Here is a 24,265-nt window from a genome sequence, read left to right on the forward strand (position 1 = left end):
AATCAAACTCAGTTCCTCAGTTCCCCAGGACCAAAGTCCACCTCCCTAACCACTAGGCCACTCCTGCTCCCATGTGCAAGTTTTTGGCCAATATGGGGGTTGGTTATTGTCTATATGTGGACAATTTGTAATTTTATTTTGCTGTACCTCCTGTGGTTGAAGTTGGTATTGAATTGGTGGAGACTTTGATCCAGGCTTGGTTGGGAGCAAATGGGTGGGCCCTAAATGTAGTAAAGACTCAGGTGTTGTGGTTGGCTTGATCTGGTGAAAAATGTCCATTTTATGACTTTCAATTTGATTCTGTTTTTCTTCCTGTGTTAACCTCAGTTCATAGTTTGAGGGTGATTTTAGATACTACCTTGTCATTTAGGGAACAGGTTTGCACCGTGCTGCAGAGTTATGTGCTGCCTCATTTGATTACTACAGTGCCCTCTTGTGTGGTCTTCTGCATTCAATGTTGAGGGTTTTGCAAGTAGCATAGAACTCTGCGGCCTGATTGCTGACAGGTGTTAGTAGAGGGGAGCATATAACACCTCGGTTGAAGAGATTGGCATATTGAGTTTAAGATTTTGCTGTTGGTTTTCAGGGTGATACATGATGATGCTCCACTGGCCTTAGTTTTTAATTTTTTTTATTTTTGTTACATTTGTACCCTGCGCTTTTTTCCCACTCATGGCAGGCTCAATGCGGCAGGCAATGGAGGGTTAAGTGACTTGCCCAGAGTCACAAGGAGCTGCCTGTGCTGGGAATCAAACTCAGTGGAGAGTACCATACTGCATTGCATACAACAAGGAGAATACGACAAAGAACTAAAATGCATCAATAAAGGCATGAATATTCCAAGGGTTAACCCATTTCTAAAACTGAACCCCTTCATTGACAAGGAAGGACTTCTGAGTGTCGGCGGCCACCTCGCCCAAGCAGAACTAGAGAAGGGTGAGAAGAACCCCTTGATTATCCAAGGAAGGCACCATACAGTATATTAACCTTGCTTGTGCATCATTATCACAAGCAACAACAAAGAGAGTCCAAAATCTCCCGCAAAAAAGACAAAACCACAACAAAAATGAGCGGAAGCTATCCAGAAGGACCAGACTGAAGCCACAGATATGGGAACCAAACATCAAGAACAACATTTCACAGAGGGAGCTATCGGAGCTGCAGGATTATGGAGCAAAGCGTAGTATTACCTCTGTATTACACCAGTGTGAAATGTCATAAACTACAGGGCAAACATCAAGAACAAAGAATGGCAGATTTACCAGCAGACCGGCTGAGTTCCGAACCACCATTCACCTAAGTGGGTCTAGATGTATTTGGACCCTGGTCAACTGTGACATGATGCTCAAGAAGTGGAGTGTCCAACAGTAAATGTTCAGCCGTAATTTTCACATGCATGAGTATCCGAGCAGTCTACATTGAGTTCATGGAGTCAATGGACACTTCCAGTTTCAATTTCCAGTTTCATTAATGCTTTACAAAGATTCTTATCCATCAGGGGTCCAGTTAAGCAGATTCCCTCACTTGCTGGTGAAAACCTAGTGTGCAGAGTCTCACCACTAATGTGGCCAGAGTTGTGTTCCCGCCACTATGTCCCCCAGCCCATGGGCCATTTCAAGCAAGTCGCTGTGTTCTGTCCCCATATGTCTGTAACAGATTATATTGCCTGTACCTTTAATAAAGGTTGTGCCTTTGAACTACAAATCCCTGTTATCTTGTAGTTCTCTGTAATAGGCTCTTTCAGAGCACATGTTTGAGATCCCTGTGTCTGATGGAACTCTTTCTATTGACTTGCCTTGTTCTGTACATGCTGGGCTAGTTGCCCCTCTTCTCTTCCCATCAGGTCAGTAAGAGTTAGTCTGCAGCATTCTCTTCTGTGAACAGGAACTGCCTATGCTATATTTTGCTCTATGACCATCTTGAAGCTACTATGACGCTATCAAGATTTCACTGTGTGGAAGTATAAACAGCATCGCTACTCAGCATTTTACTAAAATCCTCCCAGCTTCTCTTTCATGGAGAGAGAGCTGGTTGAGAACAGACTCCTAGTTTGCGAGGCAAAAACTCTTGCCCAGTACATCTGAACAGTTAAGTTATTTTTCCTTGTTTAATTACTGCATTAATGAAGATTTTGCTTCAAGAATTCGGAGTCTTCTCATAGCGATGTTCTATACTCTGGTTTAAGCTGCAGCCAATCACCTCAGTGCAAGGGCAGAACATACTGGGGCTGATATTCAGTCCGCGGGAGGGAGCCCAGTTAAGTCCCACGGTCAGGATTTTCAATGCCAGGCTGTTTCCTCTGACCGGTATCGACTATCCGGTTTATTTTTAGCCATTTTAAAGTTACCGGCTGCATCAATATTTGAAGATAGCTGGTTAACTTTAAACTGGCTAAAGATGTACCAGCTATTTAAGTGGCCCAATGTGGCCACTTACAATAGCCGGATATTAATTTAATATTTGGGGATAGCCGCCTATGTCGCACGATATAGCCGGTTATCTCCCAGCACTAACTGGGAATATTCAGCGGGTTAAGTGGCATTCATGGCCGATTAAATGGTTTTGAATATTGGGGGTTCAAGCAAGTCCCTGAGTCCCCAATTCACGGGCTGTTTCAAGAAAGTTCCTGAGTCTCCAATTCACGGGCTGTTTCAAGAAAGTTCCTGAGTCTCCAATTCACGGGCTGTTTCAAGTAAGTTCCTGGGTCCCCAATTCACAGGCTGTTTCAAGCAAGTTCCTGAGTCCCCAATTCACGGGCTGTTTCAAGAAAGTTCCTGAGTCCCCAATTCACAGGCTGTTTCAAGAAAGTTCCTGAGTCTCCAATTCACAGGTTGTTTCAAGCAAGTTCCTGAGTCCCCAATTCACAGGCTGTTTCAAGCAAGTTCCTGAGTCCCCAATTCACGGGCTGTTTCAAGCAAGTGCCTGAGTCCCCAATTCACAGGCTGTTTCAAGCAAGTCCCTGAGTCCCCAATTCACGGGCTGTTTCAAGCAAGTGCCTGAGTCCCCAATTCACAGGCTGTTTCAAGCAAGTCCCTGAGTCCCCAATTCACAGGCTGTTTCAAGCAAGTCCCTGAGTCCCCAATTCACAGGCTGTTTCAAGCAAGTTCCTAAGTCCCCAATTCACGGGCTGTTTCAAGAAAGTTCCTGAGTCTCCAATTCACGGGCTGTTTCAAGCAAGTTCCTGAGTCCCCAATTCACGGGCTGTTTCAAGCAAGTTCCTGAGTCCCCAATTCACAGGCTGTTTCAAGCAAGTCCCTGAGTCCCCAATTCACAGGCTGTTTCAAGCAAGTTCCTGAGTCCCCAATTCACGGGCTGTTTCAAGAAAGTTCCTGAGTCTCCAATTCACGGGCTGTTTCAAGTAAGTTCCTGAGTCCCCAATTCACGGGCTGTTTCAAGAAAGTTCCTGAGTCTCCAATTCACGGGCTGTTTCAAGTAAGTTCCTGAGTCCCCAATTCACAGGCTGTTTCAAGCAAGTTCCTGAGTCCCCAATTCACAGGCTGTTTCAAGCAAGTTCCTGAGTCCCCAATTCACGGGCTGTTTCAAGCAAGTTCCTGAGTCCCCAATTCACGGGCTGTTTCAAGAAAGTTCCTGAGTCCCCAATTCACAGGCTGTTTCAAGCAAGTCCCTGAGTCCCCAATTCACAGGCTGTTTCAAGCAAGTTCCTGAGTCCCCAATTCACGGGCTGTTTCAAGAAAGTTCCTGAGTCCCCAATTCACGGGCTGTTTCAAGAAAGTTCCTGAGTCTCCAATTCACGGGCTGTTTCAAGTAAGTTCCTGAGTCTCCAATTCACAGGCTGTTTCAAGTAAGTTCCTGAGTCTCCAATTCACAGGCTGTTTCAAGCAAGTTCCTGAGCAGGGCCGGTCAAACCCAGTAAGCGGGGTAAGCACCGCAGGGGGGCGCCTGCCTTCAAGGGCGCCGCTGTGGTGCTGCGCCGCCATACCATGCCACCCTTGGGGGTTTAAATCTTTTATTTACCTCCGTCCCAGCGTCCGCGTCATTTCAAAGCCCTGGTCGTCTCTAGCCTTCCCTCCCTTCGTGAGTTCGTTCCCGCAGAGTCCCGCCTTCTGATGTCATTTCCTCGAGGGCGGGACTCTGCGGGAACGAACTCACGAAGGGAGGAAAGGCTAGAGACAGGCAGGGCTTTGAAATGACGTAGCCACTGGGACGGAGGTAAATTTTAAAAAAGACTTAAACCACGCAGGGTGTCAAGAAGAAAAATGGGGATGTTGGGGGGAGAAGATGGCGGGCAGGTGGCCATAAATGGGAGGGGGATGGGGGCGAAGGAGAATCGCTGGACAGAGGCAGGGTGGGAGAAGACAGAAAGGAGATGGGGGGGGGGGCGCCAACTGATAGTCTGCAGGGGGGCGCCAAAGACCCTAGGACTGGCCCTGTTCCTGAGTCCCCAATTCACAGGCTGTTTCAAGCAAGTTCCTGAGTCCCCAGCCCACGGGCTATTTTAAGCATGTTCCTGAGTCCCCAGCCCACTGGCTATTTTAAGCAAGTTCCTGATTCCCCAGCCCACTGGCTATTTTAAGCAAGTTCCTGAGTCCCCAGCCCACTGGCTATTTTAAGCAAGTTCCTGAGTCCCCCAGCTCACGGGCTGTTTCAAACAAGTCCCTGGGGAATTATGAGTTAATGTGGGAATTCACTAGTGCATCTGATATAATAACCCAGCAGTTCTCTTTCTTCCTCTTTCTCTGTCCTGTATAGGTACCTGCTACTTAGTTCAGTCAGCGATAGCTCACGCCCATGGCTCAGTTTCCTTAGCAGTCTTCAGATGCACAGAATAACTTTTTTCTCAAAATGCATTCTATACGATTAACTTTGGAGGGGGGGGGGGGCTAAAAATGAGAAACTTGTCTGTAGGCCAGTGATGAGATGCTGCTCTTCCTTCCTTGTCAGACACTCAGTAAGATTGCGGACGCCGAGAACACCCACACCAGCTACTCTTATGTCGACCTGTTCCGCACATCGGTGCTAAGGAAGACGTCTCTCTGCGCTGCTGTCATGTGGTAAGGAAAAGCCTCTTGTCGAAACACTGGGATGTGAAGAATTTAGCTCTGTCCTGGCTGCCTAAGACAACCGGTGCTGCTGAATACAGTGACTCAATACTAACACCACGGTCAGTTTAATCACAAAATCTCACTGGAGCTCTGTCCTGCACAACCTAAACCTATGTTTAATGCCTATAACTATGTATAAAATGTATATATATATATATATATCAAAAAAGCAACATAACATACCTACAGAAAAATGGACATGTACACGAATAAACCAGCACAAACGTGAGTAAATCCCCACACGTGATGAAAGGGCTAGTGAGAGATAAAAATTGATAACCTAATCAAAACCAAGAAAAAGTGCAGAGCCGGTGGTGGGAGGCGGGGCTAGTGCTGGGCAGACTTCTACGGTCTGTGCCCTGAAAATGGCAGATACAAATCAAGGTAAGGTATACACAAAAAGTAGCACATATGAGTTTATGTTGTTGGGCTAATTAGTTACGTGATTAAGGTTATCCAGTTATGTCTTTCCTACCGTTGTCCAATTAACTTTAACTGGGTATATTCAGTGGATTGTAACCCAGGGAGTTTCTGTGCAGTCTGGAAGAACCTTTAATGTTGGGAAATGTATTGTGTGAGAGAAAACTTGAGAGGTTGGAATTGTTCTTCAATAAATAATAGGTTTCACGGTAGAGCCTCTAGCTGTTGCTACTTTCTGGGGGCAGAGCTTTGTATTTTGAGGGGCAGAGGACAGGGAGAACCCAAGAACCTTCCTTTGTAAGGGTAGCCATATATTTGAAACAGGAAGTGCTGGAGGGCTAGTTAGTTCCTGAGAATAGGAAAAGACCCCTTCAGGAGATCTGCTGATCCAGTGAAGACTGTCTGAGGCCAGGGCATTTTCCTTGATGGCACCCGACTGAACCTGGGAATCGTGAGAGCTCCCTCTATGGGTGACACTAACCAAGATGTAAAGAACGATGCAGAAGACCTGAAGGTCAAGTGCATGGTTCTCTAATGCTTGTTGGGATGTAACGCATGATCTGAGCAGTAGTAAAGAGTTAGCTTGTCCTTCTATGGTTAGCATTAGTGAGAGATTCATGCCTTTTTCTATTCTTTTCTGTGAACATCTGCAACTTTTTTTCTCATTTTGGGATGAGTCAATGGAAATAAAGTAGGGGATAAAGAGTCATACACCACCTCTCAGTGGTTTACATTTATTATGTGCAAGCACTTTCTCTGTTCCTAGTGAGATGACAATCTAAGTTTTGTACTCGGGGCAATGGAGGGTTAAATGACTTGCCCAGGGTCACGAGGAGCAGCAGTGGGAATTCAACCCAGTTCCCCAGGTTCTCAGCCCACCGCACTAACCATTAGGCTACTCCTCCCCCGAGGAAGAGGTGATTGTGATACTGAATGCAGAGTTAAGGGGGAGCTGCTGTGACATGAAGGATAGAGCGCTCAAAGGCAGATATTTCAACGGTTTTTATTGATGACAAGTCATAAAACACAGTTTCTCCACTGTACATCAATTCCAAAGCAATCTTACATTACACACGGCTGGATCATAGCAGAAAATAAATAATATTATTGACATTCCTCAAACTTTTGTAACTTTAAGCCCCTCCTTCTCTCCGTTTTATTCCCTTTATATTTAAATCTCTTTACTAAAATTTCCACAATATAAGGCAGGTGCAATGACATTTCAAATGAAAGCCTATTACAGAAGGCATAAGACAATTCAAGTTAGTACCCCACCAAGGGCAAAGGGCCTTGTGTCTGATAGCCCCTCGCCGAAAGTCCTCTCCTCTGTTAAGGACCCTTTTATATACACTCAGTGTATCTGATCCATACTTACATTCCCTGCACCCATTGGGCTGTAAGTTCCTTTTTGCCTCATCCCCCCCTTCTCCACCCTTTATCCTCCCTCCCAGACCCTTCCCCCCCACCCTCACCTCCCCCACTGCCCTCCCTCCCACTCTCCATGTAATGAACAAAGCTAAACTGGGAGTATCTTCAAGAGCCTCTAACTGATCTCAACAGCACTTAACAGGTGTTAACGAGCAAGCTTCGCCCCCTAGGGCTCAACATTCGTATGTACAGGGCCCAAACCTGGAGGAATTGCTTTTTACACTTGGCTGACGCTTTGGAGTCTCGGGCCTCCCACAAGGCCAGAAGATGTACTTGATTCCTCCAATGCCAGTATGCTGGTGCCTCCGTGGAGGTCCAGTATTGCATAATACATTTGCGAGCCACCAAACTCAGTTTTCTACATAAAAGAGCCGCAGGCGCCTTTAAAGGGGCAAAAGCCCTAGGTTGGTCTAACAAGAATTGCCTTTCGGTTCCCTGGATTTTATTACCCAACCTTATAAAAAAAACCACGGACTCGTTGCCAAAATGCCCTCACCTTTGGGCATTGCCATACGGCATGGTAAAACGAACCTGGACCCCCATCACACTTGGAACAATTGCCACTCTCCGACCCCAACATATGAGTCAGCTGTGCTTTAGTCATATATCCCCGTAGGATCACCCTATACAAAGGCAGAACTTTAAATTATACACAGAAGCAGATAAAGACTGTATGGCCTATCCATAGCAACTACTAATCTCTACTGTTCCTTTCTCTCCCTCAGAGATCCTCTGTGCTTGTCTCAAGCTTTCTTGATTTAAGAATAGATACAGATCTCGTCTTCACCACCTCCACTGGAAAGCTGTTTCACGCATCCACCACCTTTCCATAAAGAATTGTTTCCTCTTTCACCTTCATCCTATGTCTCCTCATTCCAGAGCTTTCTTTCCATTGACAAAGCCTGGCCTCCTATGCCTTTATGCAATGGAGATATTTGAATGTCTCTATCATATCTCCCCTCTCCCGCCTTTCTTCCAAAGTATACATAGTCCCCTAATTCTATATAGTGCCGTCACAAGTTAGGCATCAATTAGGCGCTCAAGTGGAAGATGCTGCAACAAGGATAAATGATAGTTAGGTGCCTAACTGCACTTAGACACTATTCTGTAAGTAGGCACCTAAGTGTGATTTACAAAATTAAAAATATCAGAAGATTACAATATAACATCAATAAGAACACAAGAAAAGCACCTCATACCGTAAATTTTACCCAATACATATTTTTCAAACAAATATGTTTTCAAAGCATTACGAAACAAACGATAACAATAGATAATTCTTATCTGAATGGGTAATTCATTCCACCATTTTGCTGATAAATATTGTAGAGTAACTTCATGTAACATCTTATATCTAATTTCTCTTGGTGAGGGAAATATTAAATACAGATAATTACCTGCTAACTTCCTACTTGGCAGAGTTTAAAAAGGGGTTAGACGGTTTCCAAGTCCATAAACCGCTACTAAATGGACTTGGGGAAAAATCCACAATTCCAGGAATAACATGTATAGAATGTTTGTACGTTTGGGAAGCTTGCCAGGTGCCCTTGGCCTGGATTGGCCGCTGTTGTGGACAAGATGCTGGGCTCGATGGACCCTTTTACTTTTCCCAGTGTGGCATTACTTATGTACTTCTGTACTCCTGCAATTGGGAAATGAAATCCATCTATTTAAATATCCCAGCATTATTCCATATAATATCAAGTGAATCAAAGTACAGAGCTTGAAAATCCCCCTTCCCTCCGGAAGCCAGTGGAGTTCAACACATAAAGGAGTTCCCCCCTCTCATATTTGTTTCTAGATAAAATCAATCTAGCCACTACATTTTGCACAGTTTGTAATCTCTTCTTTACCAAAATACTACAACCTACATATAAAACATTGCAGCAATCAATCTGCAATAAAATCAAAGATTTCACAAACATTCTAAAATTATCCTTATTAAAACAATGACGGGCTTGTCTCAATTTCTTTAGTGCACCGAATGCTTTTTTAACTATGACCTGGGAATGTTTTTCCAGGGCCAAATGCTTATCCAATAGAACACCTAATATTTTTAAATTCTGATTCCACTTTCAAATATGTGCCATCAAAACACAATTGTAATTGTGCTGTTATAATTACAAATTTGTCTTATCGCAATTTAACTTAAGGTGTAAGCAAGCCGCCCATCTCTCTATTAAAGCAGTAGTACGACTAATGAATAAGTTAACCTCATCCCTATCTTTACAAACATAAGACAAACAGCTAATACCTTCATTTTCCATTAAAAAAACGGGGTCGATATCAGGACATTAAATAATATTGGGGATACAGAGGCCCTGTGATACCCCCCCCCCCCCCCCGCCCTATCTACTTTCCACTGTTTTGATAAATCCCCATTCATCCTTACACTTTAGGATCTATACTCAAGAAAATCTCTCATCCAATCCAGCACATGACCTCCAATACCAAAGGAGCTCAAGAGTTCCAAAAGGATTTGGTAGTCCACTACGTCAAATGCACTGGTTAGGTCAAATAGCAATATCACTGTCTTTTGACCAATACTCATGTATTTTCTAATCCTACTTATTAGGGTTCCCAATAAAGTCTCTGTACTATAACTCCTAAACCCTGACCGAGTGGGATGTAATAAATCATGTTATTCTAAATAATTTATAAGTTCAACAATACCTTCTAATATTAACATGGAGAGGAACAAAGGCTACAGGCCTATAATTCGTAATATCTCTCATAATTACTCTTCTGGTTCTTTGATATAGGATGATCTTGCCTAATTGTTCAGAGAAATCACCATTTCCCAATGAAAAAAGCAACTCTAATTGCTCCAATTAATAATTGAACTTAAACCCATAGGTTCTAAAGTCTTTAGGTGAAAACTCCACTGATTTCACGCTACAGCAACAACCTGTCTCCATTGCGTTTACGCATTGAGGGAAGGATCTGATCAATAGCAAAACATTCAAAGTAATTGAAAGTGGAATGACAGTGTTGGGTAAGGGGAGCTCCTGGTTTCATATGTAAAATACTCGGCCAATGCTCATTCATTCTCACCCTGAGCGACCTCTTGGTCCAACTACACCAAAGAATGTACAAACCATAATCTGAACTGCATGTAGTTGTAGATCTCATAAAAACATTTTACCGTCTGCTGGATTAGTGAATTTAGACATCTCTACTGTCATCATGCAAGTTTTACAAGTTTGTAAACCACATTTCCCATGACCTACAAAAACTGCTTCATTATTGGTTTTTGTAAAGGATGGTAAATGTGCAAGACTTAGCAGTTCTTTCAAAAATTTCTCCATTAAAAAAGCTAATCTGAATTGTTCCTGTGCAAAAAAGAGGATGTGAACTGAGGTTCAGGCTTACCAGCCCTTAAGAGGTCTCTGTAACCACCAGTACCAGGGTTCTCCTCTAGAAGGTTACCTCTGCTCTTCAAAGCCCTAGTCATCAATAGTGCTCCCACAGGTCCTTTTATTCTGCCTCGAGTTGCTACTAAAGGCCTCCTTGCCTTGAACAATGCCCCCAAGGGCTGCTGCTCCTTCTTCTGCTCTGAGCTACTCCCAAAGGCCTCTATGCCTCAAATGATGCTTTTAAGGGCTGCTGCTCTTTTTGTCTTCAGGAAATCCTTTAAGAGTATTCTATCTGCTGGGCTTCAGAATTACCAGCCTTTAAAAATGCCTGCAACTACTAGTAACAGGGTTTTCTCTCTAAAGGGCTTTCTGTCAAGACCATTCACCAAAGGTAAACGCAGAACTAAACTCCACAATGCCCAACCATGCCACAAATCTCCCTCTCCCCTAAACTCATGGGGAGCAGTTTTTTAATTCCCTTATTCTGATCCAGCTCTCTCCGTTCAGTGTGTGTGCATCATGGATTCTACAAGCTCTATTACCTTCATTGAACTAATCAACTGATAATGTATAAAAGAGCTCCCGGCATTCTGCTTGTCTGTCTCAATTTACATACAGGCAGAGCTGTGTGACCCATCCCCCTCCTGCAAATTTAACAATGTTCAAACAGCCACCAGTGTTGCCAGGTGGGCGGTTTTCTGCGACCCGCCGTGGGAAATTTTTGCCCGCAGCGGGTCGCGGTTTTTTGGGCTTCTTTTTTTTCTTTTCCGCGGTTTTCAGGCGTTTTTTTCGGCCGCGGGGGGCGGGGTTAGTGATGTTTTGGGCGGGGTTAGTGACGTTCTGGGCGGGCCGATGACAGGGGAGGCGGGGCCGGTGACGGGGGAGGCGGGGCCGATGACGGCGGGGGCGGGGGTGATGATGCGGGGGTGGGGGTGTCAGGGGCGGGGTTTGAGTTTGGGTGGGTTTTGGGCTGTTTTTAGGCTGGATTGGGTGGGAAAAAATTTTTCCACCTGGCAACCCTGAATGTTCAAACAGCCACATTCCTGTGCAGCTCTGCTAAGGCAAGGAAACTGACAGTTATCAACTCAGAAAGAATAAACCTGCTTGTGTTTTTAAGCACACTACCAGGATTTCTTCTCCCTCCTTATTCTCAATAAAACCCACCCACAGGGGGGTTTTACAAGTATGTACCCTTCCAACCTCAAACCATGACCTCTGCATCCAGGGATGTGGCCTGTGTAATACTAGATTCTCCCTCTGTGATGTCGTCTTTAATCTCCATTCATTTCCTAAACTATCTTCGTCTTTATCGTGCATCATGACTGGGCTTCTCTTTTCTTCCAGATTAACCTGGTAGATTTACTGAAACTATTCTAAAGAGAAAGGGGGCAATTCTATACCTTGGCACCAAAATGTAGGGGCCACAATGGGATGGACTTAGCGCTAATTCTATAATAGCTTCAGGGCCTGCCTAAACCACTGTAGAATACTAGCGCAAAGCTGTGTTGGTACGCCAAATTGAGGCGCCAACTTATGACAAGTCAATGGTTGGCATAAGTTGGCATTACGAAGAGTGCCATTCAATGCACACAACTGATAGTATTCTAAGAGAGTTTGTCACTCATTTTCAAAGCAGATGGACGCCTCAAAATGCTTAAAAAAATGTCCATCTGCTAAAAATGTTCAAATCCTGAATTTGGAATGTCAGTTTGTCCAAATAGCAAGGGGGGCGTTTTGTGGGTGTGTTTTGGGCAGGACTAGGGAGGGCCCGAAAGTAGGACATCCAACAGGGATTTTCGAATGGGAAGAAACGTCCATATCTAAAAAGACGTCCGAGTTAAAAGAGGGGCTCCAACTGAGCAGCTAATCACTGGAGGAATGAAGGCATGACCTCTCCTTAATCCCCCTGTGGTTGCTGTCTCCTTCCCTCTCCTCCGAAAGAGGAATTGGAAAGGAAGAGCAGCTGTGTGTAAGCTGCAGGTATTATGGCCATTCTGAATAAAGTAATCAAAAAGTCAGAGGAAGTAGCTTAGTGGTTAGTGCAGTCAGTGGCGTTCCTAGGGGGGCGGACACCCGGGGCGGCGCCCCGCCCCCCCGGGTGCAGCACCCCCCCGGCGAAAGACACCTCCCCCGCGAAAGAGCCCCTCCCGGGTGCATGCCGTTGGGGGGGTTGTGCCGCAGCGCGCGCCTGCTGCGAGTTTACTAACTTTGCTCGTTCGCTGCAGCTCCCTCTGCCCCGGAACAGGAAGTAACCTGTTCCGGGGCAGAGGGAGCTGCAGCGAACGAGAGAAGTTAGCGAACTCTCGCAGCAGGCGCACGCCGCGGCACCCCCCCAGCGGCGTGCACCCGGGGCGGACCGCCCCCCCTTGGTACACCACTGAGTGCAGTGGATTGTAAACCAAGGGACCCAGGTTCAAATCCTACTGTGACTCTTAACTTTTTTTTTTTCTGGGGCTCCCTCCAGGAACAGAAAAAAATAATTACTGCACCTAAAGATATAGAACAAGCCTGCAAGCCAGAAGACTGTGGATGTGGTGCACATTCAAGCGTATTAAGTATTTTTCTGTTCCTGGAAGGATCACCTTTACAAACAAAGAGTTACAGTGGGCTTTGAATCTGGTTTACAGTCCACAGCACTAACCACTAGGCTACTCCTCTGCTCTGTAATTATTTCCATGAGCCTTGTTTTCCCCTGTTTATAATTTCAACATTTCAGTTTGTAAAATGGTTGTTCAGGATGGACATCTCCAGCATAAGGATGTCCTTCTCACGTATTCAAACAGGAAATCTGAACATCTTTCCTGTTCAACAATTGCTGTGCGATGGACAGTATTTTTGGACGTTATGAGCAGGACGGCCTAATTGTGGCTTGGATATTCTTTCAGAAACGCTCCTCCATGGCATATACATTATAAAGTAGCACCTCTGACATGCATAATTGCTTTTATTCTACAAGATAACTTTTAGATGCCAAGTTATAGAATGAGGGGATGGTATCTACAAGTGTCCAATCCTCTTTATCTAGTCCTAGGCAGACGGGATAGCTCGTATAGTCTTTATCTGCAGACATGTTCTCAGTTTCGATGAGCGTGAATGACTTAGGAGTAGACTGGCTGAGCTAATCTGTCCTCAGTAAGACTCCCCTAGGAGGAGCTAGATCGACAGCATTTTAGCCTGTCCTGGAACACTGCCCAGCACTCAACACACACATGCAATTTGGTGCCAGGAGTTCATGCAATTGATATGAAAGAGGTCGTCAGTGTGTGCGCCAAGTACCAGTTAGTATTGAACACAGGGTGGAATCAGTAGATAAGGAAGGTTTCTTACCCTTCATTGAAGTTGTTTTGGCAGTCCATTGAGATTTCCTCTCTGACTTCGGGATTGATTGATATCTTTGATGCATAGAGTTTTGATAAGAATATCTCTTTTCGTAATCAGCCATACATCATAAGACTCCTGAGGCAGGCACTTATGCGCCGAAACACGGCTGTTGTGTCGAGTCGATTTTGATATTTTGCAATAAAGACATTTATCCATCTATACATCTCCTCTGTTGTTTGAGAAGAGCCAACTCTCCCTACTTCTTGTCTCCTGCCTCCGCTACCCTTCACAACGGCATGAGAAACAAGTTACATACAGAGCAGGGCGGATGCCCAGAGATGCCTATTGGTAAATCCTCCCCTGATTACAGTGCAAACTCCTGAACTAAAAGATTAGGACTAGCTAAAATGTTGTTATCCTATGAATCCAAACCAAATGTTTCATGACACAGGAGCAAGATGCAGCAGAAGGTTACGGGGTTTCCCTAATAGTCTGAGTTTCAGCTGAGTCAGGATCATCAAGCAGAGTAGCAATTAGAGAGCCTCAGTTCAGCTTCTGAAAATCAAATTGAAATGAAACCTCTAACTGCAGAGTCACATTGCAGGTAATTACTAGTTGGATTCAACTAACTGGAACAGAGTTGCTTAGTTATTTTATCATATTTTTCATATTTTCTGTTTGTAATTTTATTGATCGTTTATATTTATGGTTGTTATAAGTGTGTCTGTTTTTAGTATGTTTATGCTTATATTATTTCACTAGTAAAAAAGGCCCGTTTCGAAACGGGTGCTAGCAAGGTAAATTCCCACCCATCCTCCCTTCCTTCCCTCCCGAGTTCTACACCCCTCCCCCCTCCCTCCCGAGTTCCATACCCCTCTCCCTCCCTTCCTTCCTTCCTTGCTGAGTTGCAGAACTCCCTCCCTCCCGAGCTGCAGATCCCCCTCCCTCCCAGTTCAAGGGCCCCACCCGAAGCACATCCACACACCCACCCACACATATGTCCCTCCCTCCCAGTTCAAGGGCAGTCAAGCCCCTCCCACCGCGTTCCAGACTACCCTCTCCCTCACATTCAAAACCCCCCCTCCGCTTTAATGTCCCCTGCACCCCCCTACTGCGACCCTTTGTACACCACCCTTTCCTCCGAAATACCTCCCCTGAAGCCGTCGCGTACCTCTGCTGAGCTGATGGATCAAGTTCTGTTCTTTCTCGGCTGCTGTGCATGGCTTCATGATTGAGGATCTGTTGAAGTCTATGTGCATGCGTCTGACATCAGACGCACGCACAGAAACTTCCACTGATGCTCAATCATGAAGCCACGCCCTGCAGCCGAGAACAGAACTTCGGATCCGTCAGCTCAGCAGAGGTACGTGACGGCTTTGTTGATGCGCCGAGCGGGGGAGGGGGGAGGTTGTTGCGCCACTCCCTGCCACTTGCTCTGAAGTGGCAGGGAGCGGCGCAGTGACAGCTGTTCCCCTTGCCTTGGAATCAGCTGAGAATGTGGGCGGAGCTATTATGATGCCTACGAACACCTCAGGCTTCAGGCTTCACTGCAAGGCTGCTGGCTTCAGAACATTGGAGGTGCTTTTTATTATATAGGATATGTTTTCTGGTATCTGCCTAGAATTTGAAGTGACTGATAGAATATAAATGTTTTTAGGTAAATAAATGTAGAAGCAACATGTGGTTATATATTTTACATGCTCAAGTAGGCATTTTAAAAACTGCCCAGAGTACACTCCCATGAAAGTACTTGTTCAGAAAACACAGCACCTGCTTTCATGTGGAATAAGGATAAGCATGTGACCTTTGTAAAACAGATTTAACAGAGGTGCATATATGCACCTTTCTTGCCTGGACCCTCTGTTATCAAATTAATCCTATTATGACTTCCCTTTCCATTTTTTTGGGCTCAAGGGTTTGCCAGAAAATACTCACAAATCTGGCCTGGCCTTTCACACTGGAGCTTCTTGAAGTTCCAGCTACTAGCCACATGGAATCTTCCAGAAGAGTACAGTGACTCCACCCCCTGAAGTTCTGCTGCTCTAGAGCGCCTCCTTTACTTTGGAGATTATTGCTGAGAACTTGCAATAGCTTCAGAATGAAAGAGTAGAGACCAGCTCTTTGCAGTATTTTGTCTTCTCAGGGACTTGCAGGATAAAAACAAGAACACCTAGGCAGAGGATGCCTGAACTCAAGTCTGTAAATCTTTCCATTACAAGATAAAAAAAATCTTAGGACTAGATCTTTATTTCAGTGATAAATGCTTTCATTTCGCCTTCTTGTGTTTCTCTTTTCATGTCTCTTAGGTTTGGTGTGGCTTTCTCCTACTATGGAATCAGTCTGAATATCACAGGCTTCGGGCTGGATATGTATATGACCCACTTTGTCTACGGTGCCATTGAGATACCAGCCAAACTGGGCATCTACTTCGTCATGAATTCAGTGGGTCGGAGACATACCCAGGCCTGGACACTTTTGCTGACAGCTTTATCCATAGGAGTCAATACAGTCATCCCAAAGTGTGAGTTTCTGTACACATGCCTCAAATCTGCTCTTTCTCTCTCTCAGTCATGTGTTCCGGGCATTTGCTGCCTGATTTTTATTTTTATATTTTTTGACCTAGCAACATCCTACTTCATATTTGTACTTTTAACATCTGGCTTCACAGCTCATCATTTTACAACTGCCCCAGGATTTTATTTGATGTTATAAGCCCTCCTGTCATCTAGTTCTGTCATTGCAGTGATAGTCCTTGGTTCGTGCAGGTACAAGGACACCCTTCTGAAGCCCTCCAATCAAAGGCCCTAAGTTTGATCCCTAGAAGCTACCATTGTGCAATATCTATGATCCCTCCAATTCAAGAGCCCTAAATCTAGTCCTTATGTAACAAACCCCCTAGTGATGGAGTGCGGAAATACACTTGTAAATAATTCAGCAGAAAAAGTCACGGTCTACGGGGTTCCAAAGAAACCTCCACACACAAAGGGGATTTGACAACAAAAATGAGTAAATATTTCCTCCAAGGACAAGCAGGCCTAGTTATTCTCAGAAGTAGGTAACGCGGCACCACGTAGCCCAGTCCGGAGCTTCTAACAAGCTGAAAACAGAGCGTTGTGGAACACGAGACACACTCCACCACGCATGTGCGAGTGTCTTCCTGCCCATCACAAGGGCACATCTCCCGCAGTTCATTTTTTACCATGGTGAAGAGAGGCTGTGTTTTTTTCTGGTGTCTCTTCACACACCCTGTCAAGAGCTTTTTTAGTGCCTTTTAGCTTTTTTGGGAATATTTTTTCTTCTGCCCATTTTCCGGTCACTTTTTCCCTCTTCCCTTATATAATTTTTAATAATTTTGCATATTTTAAAGTTTCCTTTATTTTCCAGTCAGTAGACTGTGTTTAGGCCTTGACTCCAGTTGGGTTTTTCCCGTCTCTTTTTTCTTGGTGCCTTGCACCATCGACCCGTTTGATTTTGCTGCGGAAGTTTTTCCTTCCATGTCATCTAAAGTTCCCAGTGGCGCAGACACCCATTCTAGGTGTCTTCAATGCTTAGGGCCCAACCATAGACCTGCTAACTGTGTCCTCTGTCTGCATATGCACAAGAGAACACAGGCGTCCAGAGGTGCTCAACAGAAAAAGATTTTTGGAGCCAGGTTCAAGTCCTCTACACTTGCATCGACATCAGGGTCGACGGTGTCAGCATCAACATTGAAGACTGCATTGGCATGATCCCAGGTATGGCTGCTTCGAGACCTATGGACGCTGGGAGCAGTAGTGTATCGAGTGGGTCTCCACCTGTCTCAACACCAACTGCTGGGCAGGGACCCCGGGAATGGGCAGTGTTGGACCCGACCCCAAGGTGATGTGAGGATTCGACATCATCCTCGTTGGTATCATGGAGTCTCGGTGCGGAGCTTTGGGCGAAGGCTAAGAAGCATCAGCATCAGTCCTCCTCAATGTATGGTGCCGGGAGCTCCGGGGCATTGAGGGAATCAGCACTCGAGTATTATCAGCACAGGGAAGATTGCTCCCCCTCCATTCAAGAGGTGCTGATGCGCCAGTCTCCGAGCAGCCAAGACCCAACTCCTTTCTTAACCCCACCAGTTTTGCAACCTGTTTCTGGGCTGGCACCCCAGCTTTTCCCAATGTCAGCCCTCAATGAGCGTATCCAGGTCTTGTTACCTGAACTGCTGGATGGCTTCATACAATGGTGTGCGTCGGTACCGGGGGTGCTTGTGCCTGCCATACCTCCTGTTGCAGCCCCTCTTGACCCTGAGCCTGTGGTGTGGTCTCCAACGCCAGTGTCACATGCAGTACCGGTGTCAACTGCCACCCAGGCCAGTACCCCCTCGACATTGGTGGAGGAAGCTACACCGGAGTTGAGGTGGGAGCCAGCTCCTCGATGCCCCTCTCGGGGACATGGTTCCTTTACGTCGAGGTGGGCTCGGTCTCAACACTTCTGTGCAGAAGTTTTGTCCGACACCGATGAGGAACGCTCGTGGGAGTCAGAGGAGGATCAAAGATACTTTTCTTTGGATGATTCCTATGACATCACCTCTGAACCCTCCCCTCCACTTGAGAAAGTCTCCTCCGGATAGCCTTTTATTTCCATCTTTTGTAAAGGAAATGGCTGCGGCCGTTCCATTTCCTTTAGATGTGGAGGACGAGCCCAGGGCTAAGACGCTCGAAGTCCTGAACTATACGTCTCCTTTTAGGGAGGCTGTAACTATCCCTCTCCATGAAGTATTTATTTTATTTTTATTTATTTAATATATTTATATCTTACTTTTATCCAAGGTGGGTAACAATATTCACATATGTAATTTTACATAGATTTCACACACATAGTCTTTGACAGTCGTCATGTACATGGTTTTAGCTGAGTGGCAGTTACAGCTATATAGAGAGGATGCCTAGTTGCCTGTGTTATATACATAGTCTTCACTTATATGGACATGTAATAACATATATAGTCTTTGATGGGTTGCAGTTGTAATTATGTGGCAAGGAAATATGATCAGTAGAATGGGTGTGGTAAAATGATCAGTAGAGTAGGTGTGGTTGAAAAGACACACAAAACTAGGAACAGAGTTAACTAGATAGGTCCTTATATGGTTGGAAAGGCTTTTACAAACATATGCGTTTTTAGTAACCTCTTGAATTGCTGATTGTCTTCACATGCTCTCAGGTATCCCAGTAGGACATTCCACAAGGATGGGACGGCGATCGAGAAGGCTCATTGTTTTGTCTCTATGTAGTCAGGGCCGTGCCAACACAGTAAGCGGGGTAAGCACTGCAGGGGGGCGCCGACCCCTGGAGGGCGCCTACAGGCACCTTTTTCCTGAGGTCAGCTCACTTGCAAAATGTTTTACCTGAAGCTGTGATTCTCTTTTCTCCCCTGCCCTCCCCTCTTTGACCGCAGTGCTCAATGAGGCAGGCAGGCTCTGCTGAAGTTGTTTGAAAGAATACAACCAGTGCTATTTATGTCTTTGGTGTGGGACGGAACTCCTCATTCAGGGTGAGCTTGAACAACATTCAAATTAAAGAGAACAGCCAAGTTTGGAGGGAGGTGTGCAAGTGAGACTGGGGAGAAATAAAAACTAAATAGTGTAATTGTTAAAATCTGTAAGTGGTTCAAAGTTTTTGGGGTTTTTTTTCTGAGCTTGTACACCGAGAGGAGGGCATGACTGCAATGATGTGTGCATAATTATCAGGTAACCGGATATCTACAGCTAAAAGCCATTTCATTGGCTGGTGGTTCCAACAGTAGTTTCAAAAGAGGAAGTTTAGCTGACGTGTAGTGTAGAAGAGCTGGTAAGTGAAAATCTGATTGTTTTTTTGGTGTTTGATTTTATATAAAAGATTCTCCTTGGATAGGAAGAGTCTGTGATATGTGAAAATATATTTTGCTTTAATGAAATTGCTAAACTTTAGAGTCAGAGACTTATCAATGATCAGAAAAAGAAAGTCACCAGACAACAAAGGTAGAGAAAAATCATTTTATTTTCATGTTAGTGTTTGGAATATGTCCACTTTGAGAATTTACATCTGCTATCTTATTTTGCAATGTATAGCAATTTGTTTCTAAGAATATTGCTGACAATTCCTGTCAGTGTGGCAAGTGGTGAGCGATCATTTTCACGGTTAAAAATCATAAAAAAAACTAGTAAAAAATGCCCGTTTCAAAAGGGAAGGAAATGGGCGCTAGCAAGGCCATCCCCCACCCTCCCTCCCTCGCTGTTCCAGACTCTGCCGTCCCTCCGTTTTCACCCCCCCCCCCTTTCCGCGACCCAGTTGACCCCCTTCTCGACGAAAACTGTCCCCCGCCGCCGTCCAGTACCTGTGCTGACGGGGGACCCCAACCCCCGTCAGCTGAAGTCCTGTGCTGGCCTTCGAGGCATTGCTTCTTCAATGATTTTGTGTCCAAGTTGCTCTGCGTGCGTCTGACGTCAGACGCATGCAGAGGAACTTGAACCGAAGATCGTTGAAGAAGCAACGGCGCGAAGGCCAGCACAGGACTTCAGCTGATGGGGGTTGGGGTCCCCCGTCAGCACAGGTACTGGACGGCGGCGGGGGACGGTTTTCGCCAAGAAGGGAGGTTGACTGGGTGGCGGAAGGGGGGTGCAGTGGGCTGTAACACAGGGGGAGGAGTCACCAACATCAGTGCGTGCCTGCCTAGCAGACCACCTCCGAGGGAGACACGGTCCCAGGCACATCCTGTTGGAGGTGAGAATTATTATATAGGATTATTTGCGATCAAGTATTTCGCAAGAAAGGCTGTAAGCCTTGCCATGATTGCTACTGAGAATGATATATGTACCCAGTTAGATATCAAAGATTTAATTACTAATTTCGTGAACATGAAAGCACGAAAAGCTAAGTGGTTGTAAACCCTCTATTTGTCCAGCAATCCCACAAAGATGCACTCCATCTTTCAGCTCCTATTTCCTTTGCATCTTGTGCCACACGGGGGGGGGGGGGGGGGGCGCCAACTGATAGTCTGCAGGGGGGCACTAGAGACCCTAGGCACGGCCCTGCTGGTGTCCACCAGCAGCAGGTCTCCCCTGAGCTCTTAATTATTATCGTCTTTTCCGGTGCTATCTGGTCTAAGCTATCTGTTAGTAATTTTGTCCAGTGCTTGATTATGCAGTTTTGACTCTTATCTAAATCGACTGCTAGTTTACCTGCCAGACAAGCCTTTAGGTCTGCTGGTTCGAATCTGGACCTTGTCTGTAGTGTTTTGACTCCTCTTTCTTTTTTTTCTTGTAAGTCTTTTGTTGAGAGTTCGTGGTCAGTCCATGTAGTTTCTCAGACAATCAGCAATACGATCATGGATTGATATAGTGTTGGTGATATCTATACTAGGTCTAATGTATACCCTGCTATGTGTGTAGGGTCTTTCACAATTTGTCTAAATTGAAGCTGTTCTAATAATAGCTTCCATGGCCTCTGTTGTGGTGACAACTCCTCTATAGGTAGTTCACCTGGTACATTAAAGTCACCTAAAATGCAGACTTTCTGGGGGTGGATTGATAGTGTGGATATCAATAGAAATCAAACAAAATAAAACATGGAAAAGAAAATAAGATGATACCTTTTTTATTGGACATAACTTAATACATTTCTTGATTAGCTTTCGAAGGTTGCCCTTCTTCGTCAGATTGAAGAAGGGCAACCTTCGAAAGCTAATCAAGAAATGTATTAAGTTATGTCCAATAAAAAAGGTATCATCTTATTTTCTTTTCCATGTTTTATTTTGTTTGATTTCTATTGATAACCTTAACAGTGGACTAACACGGCTACCACACTCCTCTACTTATAGTGTGGATAGAAATTCTAGGAATGGTGAACAGTTGGTGATTATTTTTCCTGGTGAACAATAGAATAAGCAGAAGGCTATATGTGTGCATTCTACAATAAGGAATTCTGCAAATTTTGATGATTCTGTACATCGCATTTTGAGTGACAAGTGTCTTTTAATATTCCTTAGGACAACATTGTCTAACTACCACTCAGTCTGACTTTAAAAGCCATGATTCTGTCACCCACAGCACATCAAAGTTACGCTGAATGCTTAGGTCCTGCATTGGTATGGTTGTGTTCCATACAGACCTAGCATTAAGTAGACCTAGAGTTGTGCCTGCGTGTATGTGTACGTTTTTTAGAGCTGGTATAACACTGGAAGCTTTTTTTTTTTTATTTATGTGCATTAGTGAGAGGTCCCTGTCGCCCTCTGTTGGAGATTACCTTGATTGCTCTGTACAGGCACATCTGGGAGAGGTCTTACAAAGAAAAATACTGATTTAGAACACCTAATGGAACTGGACATGCAAACAGGAAACAGACAATGTAGACTCAACTCCGACCTTCCTTCAGATGTCACTTCAGAAACCAAACCTCCAATCCCTAGGGAAAAAGCAAATTAACAATCCCCAGATGTGACATGCTTGCACTCAAGCACAGCAGACAACAAGGAGCCAAGCATTTTTTTTCTATTGCCAACAGTTCTGTTTTCCCTAGTGGATTCCGATTGAGCCCCCTATACATGTGGCTTGTGGGCTTGCCAACTGGCTCCAGATTCCGCAGGAACAAATAGTTGATCCAGCTCTGGTCTCACCTCACCAAACACATGAACCTGCAAGCCTACCTTTCTCAGGAGGTGTCTCGTCACTTTTCCTCAGCGTTGCCATGGGCTGTGGCTTGGGGCTTGCGCTGGTGGCTCGCGCTGGGTCTGCACTGTTCTGCTTCACTGCTGGTCACTGTCTGCAGCCTGCGGTAAGGGTTCTGGTGTGCCTCCGCTGGTGCTTGGCTCTGTACTCATGCCAGCATCTGTGGTGGCGAAGGCTTCACCACCTGCCGCAAGTCTTTCTGGAGCCATTCAGTCCAGCTACCCTCCCTGAGCACTTTGGTGGTATGGGTCTACTCTGGTGATGGCGGCAAGTGGCCCAGATGGCCGCTTATCACTCCGGGAGGTGATCGGGCCTGCCGAGGGCTCGCTGTGGTCCAGTGCAGGTCGGCGCTACTCAGCTCCCCCATGTGAGTGGTCGGCCCCTTCAGTCAGTTGAGCTGGTGACCTCAGCACTGCTCGGACAGTCAGGATGGCAGTTCCAGGCTCCCGGTGCTGGCCCAGCGTTCTCTCGGGTCCCGCTTGGCAGGGGCAGTTGTGTCCTGACCACTGGAATCTGGCTGGCCCGGGCTGTGACTCGGAGCTGGCCTCTGAGCATCCGTTTTACTCCACCATCTTGCTAGGTACTCAAGGAACATAGTAACATAGTAGATGACGACAGAAAGACCTGCACGGTCGATCCAGTCTGCCCAACAAGATAAACTCATATGTGCTACTTTTTGAGTATACCTTACCTTGATTTGTATCTGCCATTTTCAGGACACAGACTGTAGAAGTCTGCCGAGCACTAGCACCGCCTCCCTACCACTAGCCCCGCCTCCCACCACCAGCTCTGCACCCAATCTCAGCTAAACTTCTGAAGATCCATTCCTTCTGAACAGGATTCCTTTATGTTTATCCCACGCATTTTTGAATTCCGTTACCGTTTTCATCTCCACCACCTCCCACAGGAGGGCATTCCAAGAATCCACCACTCTCTCCATGAAAAAAATACTTCCTGACATTTTTCTTGTCTGCCCCCCCTTCAATCTCATTTCATGTCCTCTAGTTCTACCGCCTTCCCATCTACGGAAAAGGTTCGTTTGTGGATTAATACCTTTAAAATATTTGAACGTCTGTATCATATCACCCCTGTTTCTCCTTTCCTCCAGGGTATAACTGTTTTAAGATTTATTTATTTATTTATTTTATTGCATTTGTATGCCACATTTTCCCACCTCTTTGCGGGCTCAGTGTGGCTTACAATACATTGTTAGTGATGGAAATACAATTTGTTACAGTATTGTTATGGTTACATAGTGAGGAGTTATGTGAAGGCAAAGTGAAAATCAAAATATCATTTGGGGAAATAGAACAGTGGAATGTATCAATGGACAAAATATCATTTGTGGATAGAACAATGCAGTGTATCGATGGGGAAATGATAGGGCGATAGAACAATAGCAAGAGAGCATTAGGGTTTAGCAATTTTATCTGAGGGTAGAGTTTTAGGTGTGGTGAAAGTACGGGGGAAGAGAATTCAGAAGAGAGTGTATTGATGCATTTCTATTAGTGTGTATGGAATTCATGTGTTCTGATCCTTGCAATAGATTTTTTCGAAGAGATGAGTCTTCAGTAGTTTGTGGAAGTCGGTTAGTTCGTAGGTCGTTTTCAGGTTGCGTGGTAGTGTATTCCAGTAGTGCGTGCTCATATAAGGGAAGGTTGATGCATGCAGTACTTTGTATTTTATACCTTTGCACTTCGGGAAGTGGAGATTGAGGAAAGTTCGGGATGATCTTTTAGCGTTTCTGGGTGGTAGGTCTATTAAGTCAGACATGTATGCAGGGGCTTCACCGTGAATGATTTTGTGAACCAAGGTGCATACTTTAAAGGTGATGCGTTCCTTGAGTGGGAGCCAGTGTAGTTTCTCACGTAAGGGTTTTGCACTTTCGTATTTTGGCTTTCCGAAGATGAGTCTGGCTGCTGTGTTCTGGGCAGTCTGAAGTTTCCTCAGTATTTGCTCTTTGCAGCCTGCGTATAGTGAATTGCAGTAGTCCAGGTGGCTGAGTACGA

At 45.3% G+C, this 24,265-nt stretch overlaps 1 protein-coding gene across 1 annotated transcript in view; it reads left to right on the forward strand.

The window, feature by feature from the left end:
* Positions 1-24,265, forward strand: part of SLC22A7 (solute carrier family 22 member 7) — a 103,226-nt gene that overhangs the window by 60,418 nt on the left and 18,543 nt on the right. Inside the window, exons 6-7 of the mRNA XM_030195707.1 lie at positions 4,903-5,012; positions 15,895-16,109. Coding sequence (XP_030051567.1) covers positions 4,903-5,012; positions 15,895-16,109 — 325 coding nt within the window. The remainder of the gene's footprint in view (positions 1-4,902; positions 5,013-15,894; positions 16,110-24,265) is intronic.

The sequence above is a fragment of the Microcaecilia unicolor genome, chromosome 3, assembly GCF_901765095.1.
Source record: "Microcaecilia unicolor chromosome 3, aMicUni1.1, whole genome shotgun sequence".
Lineage (NCBI taxonomy): Eukaryota > Metazoa > Chordata > Amphibia > Gymnophiona > Siphonopidae > Microcaecilia > Microcaecilia unicolor.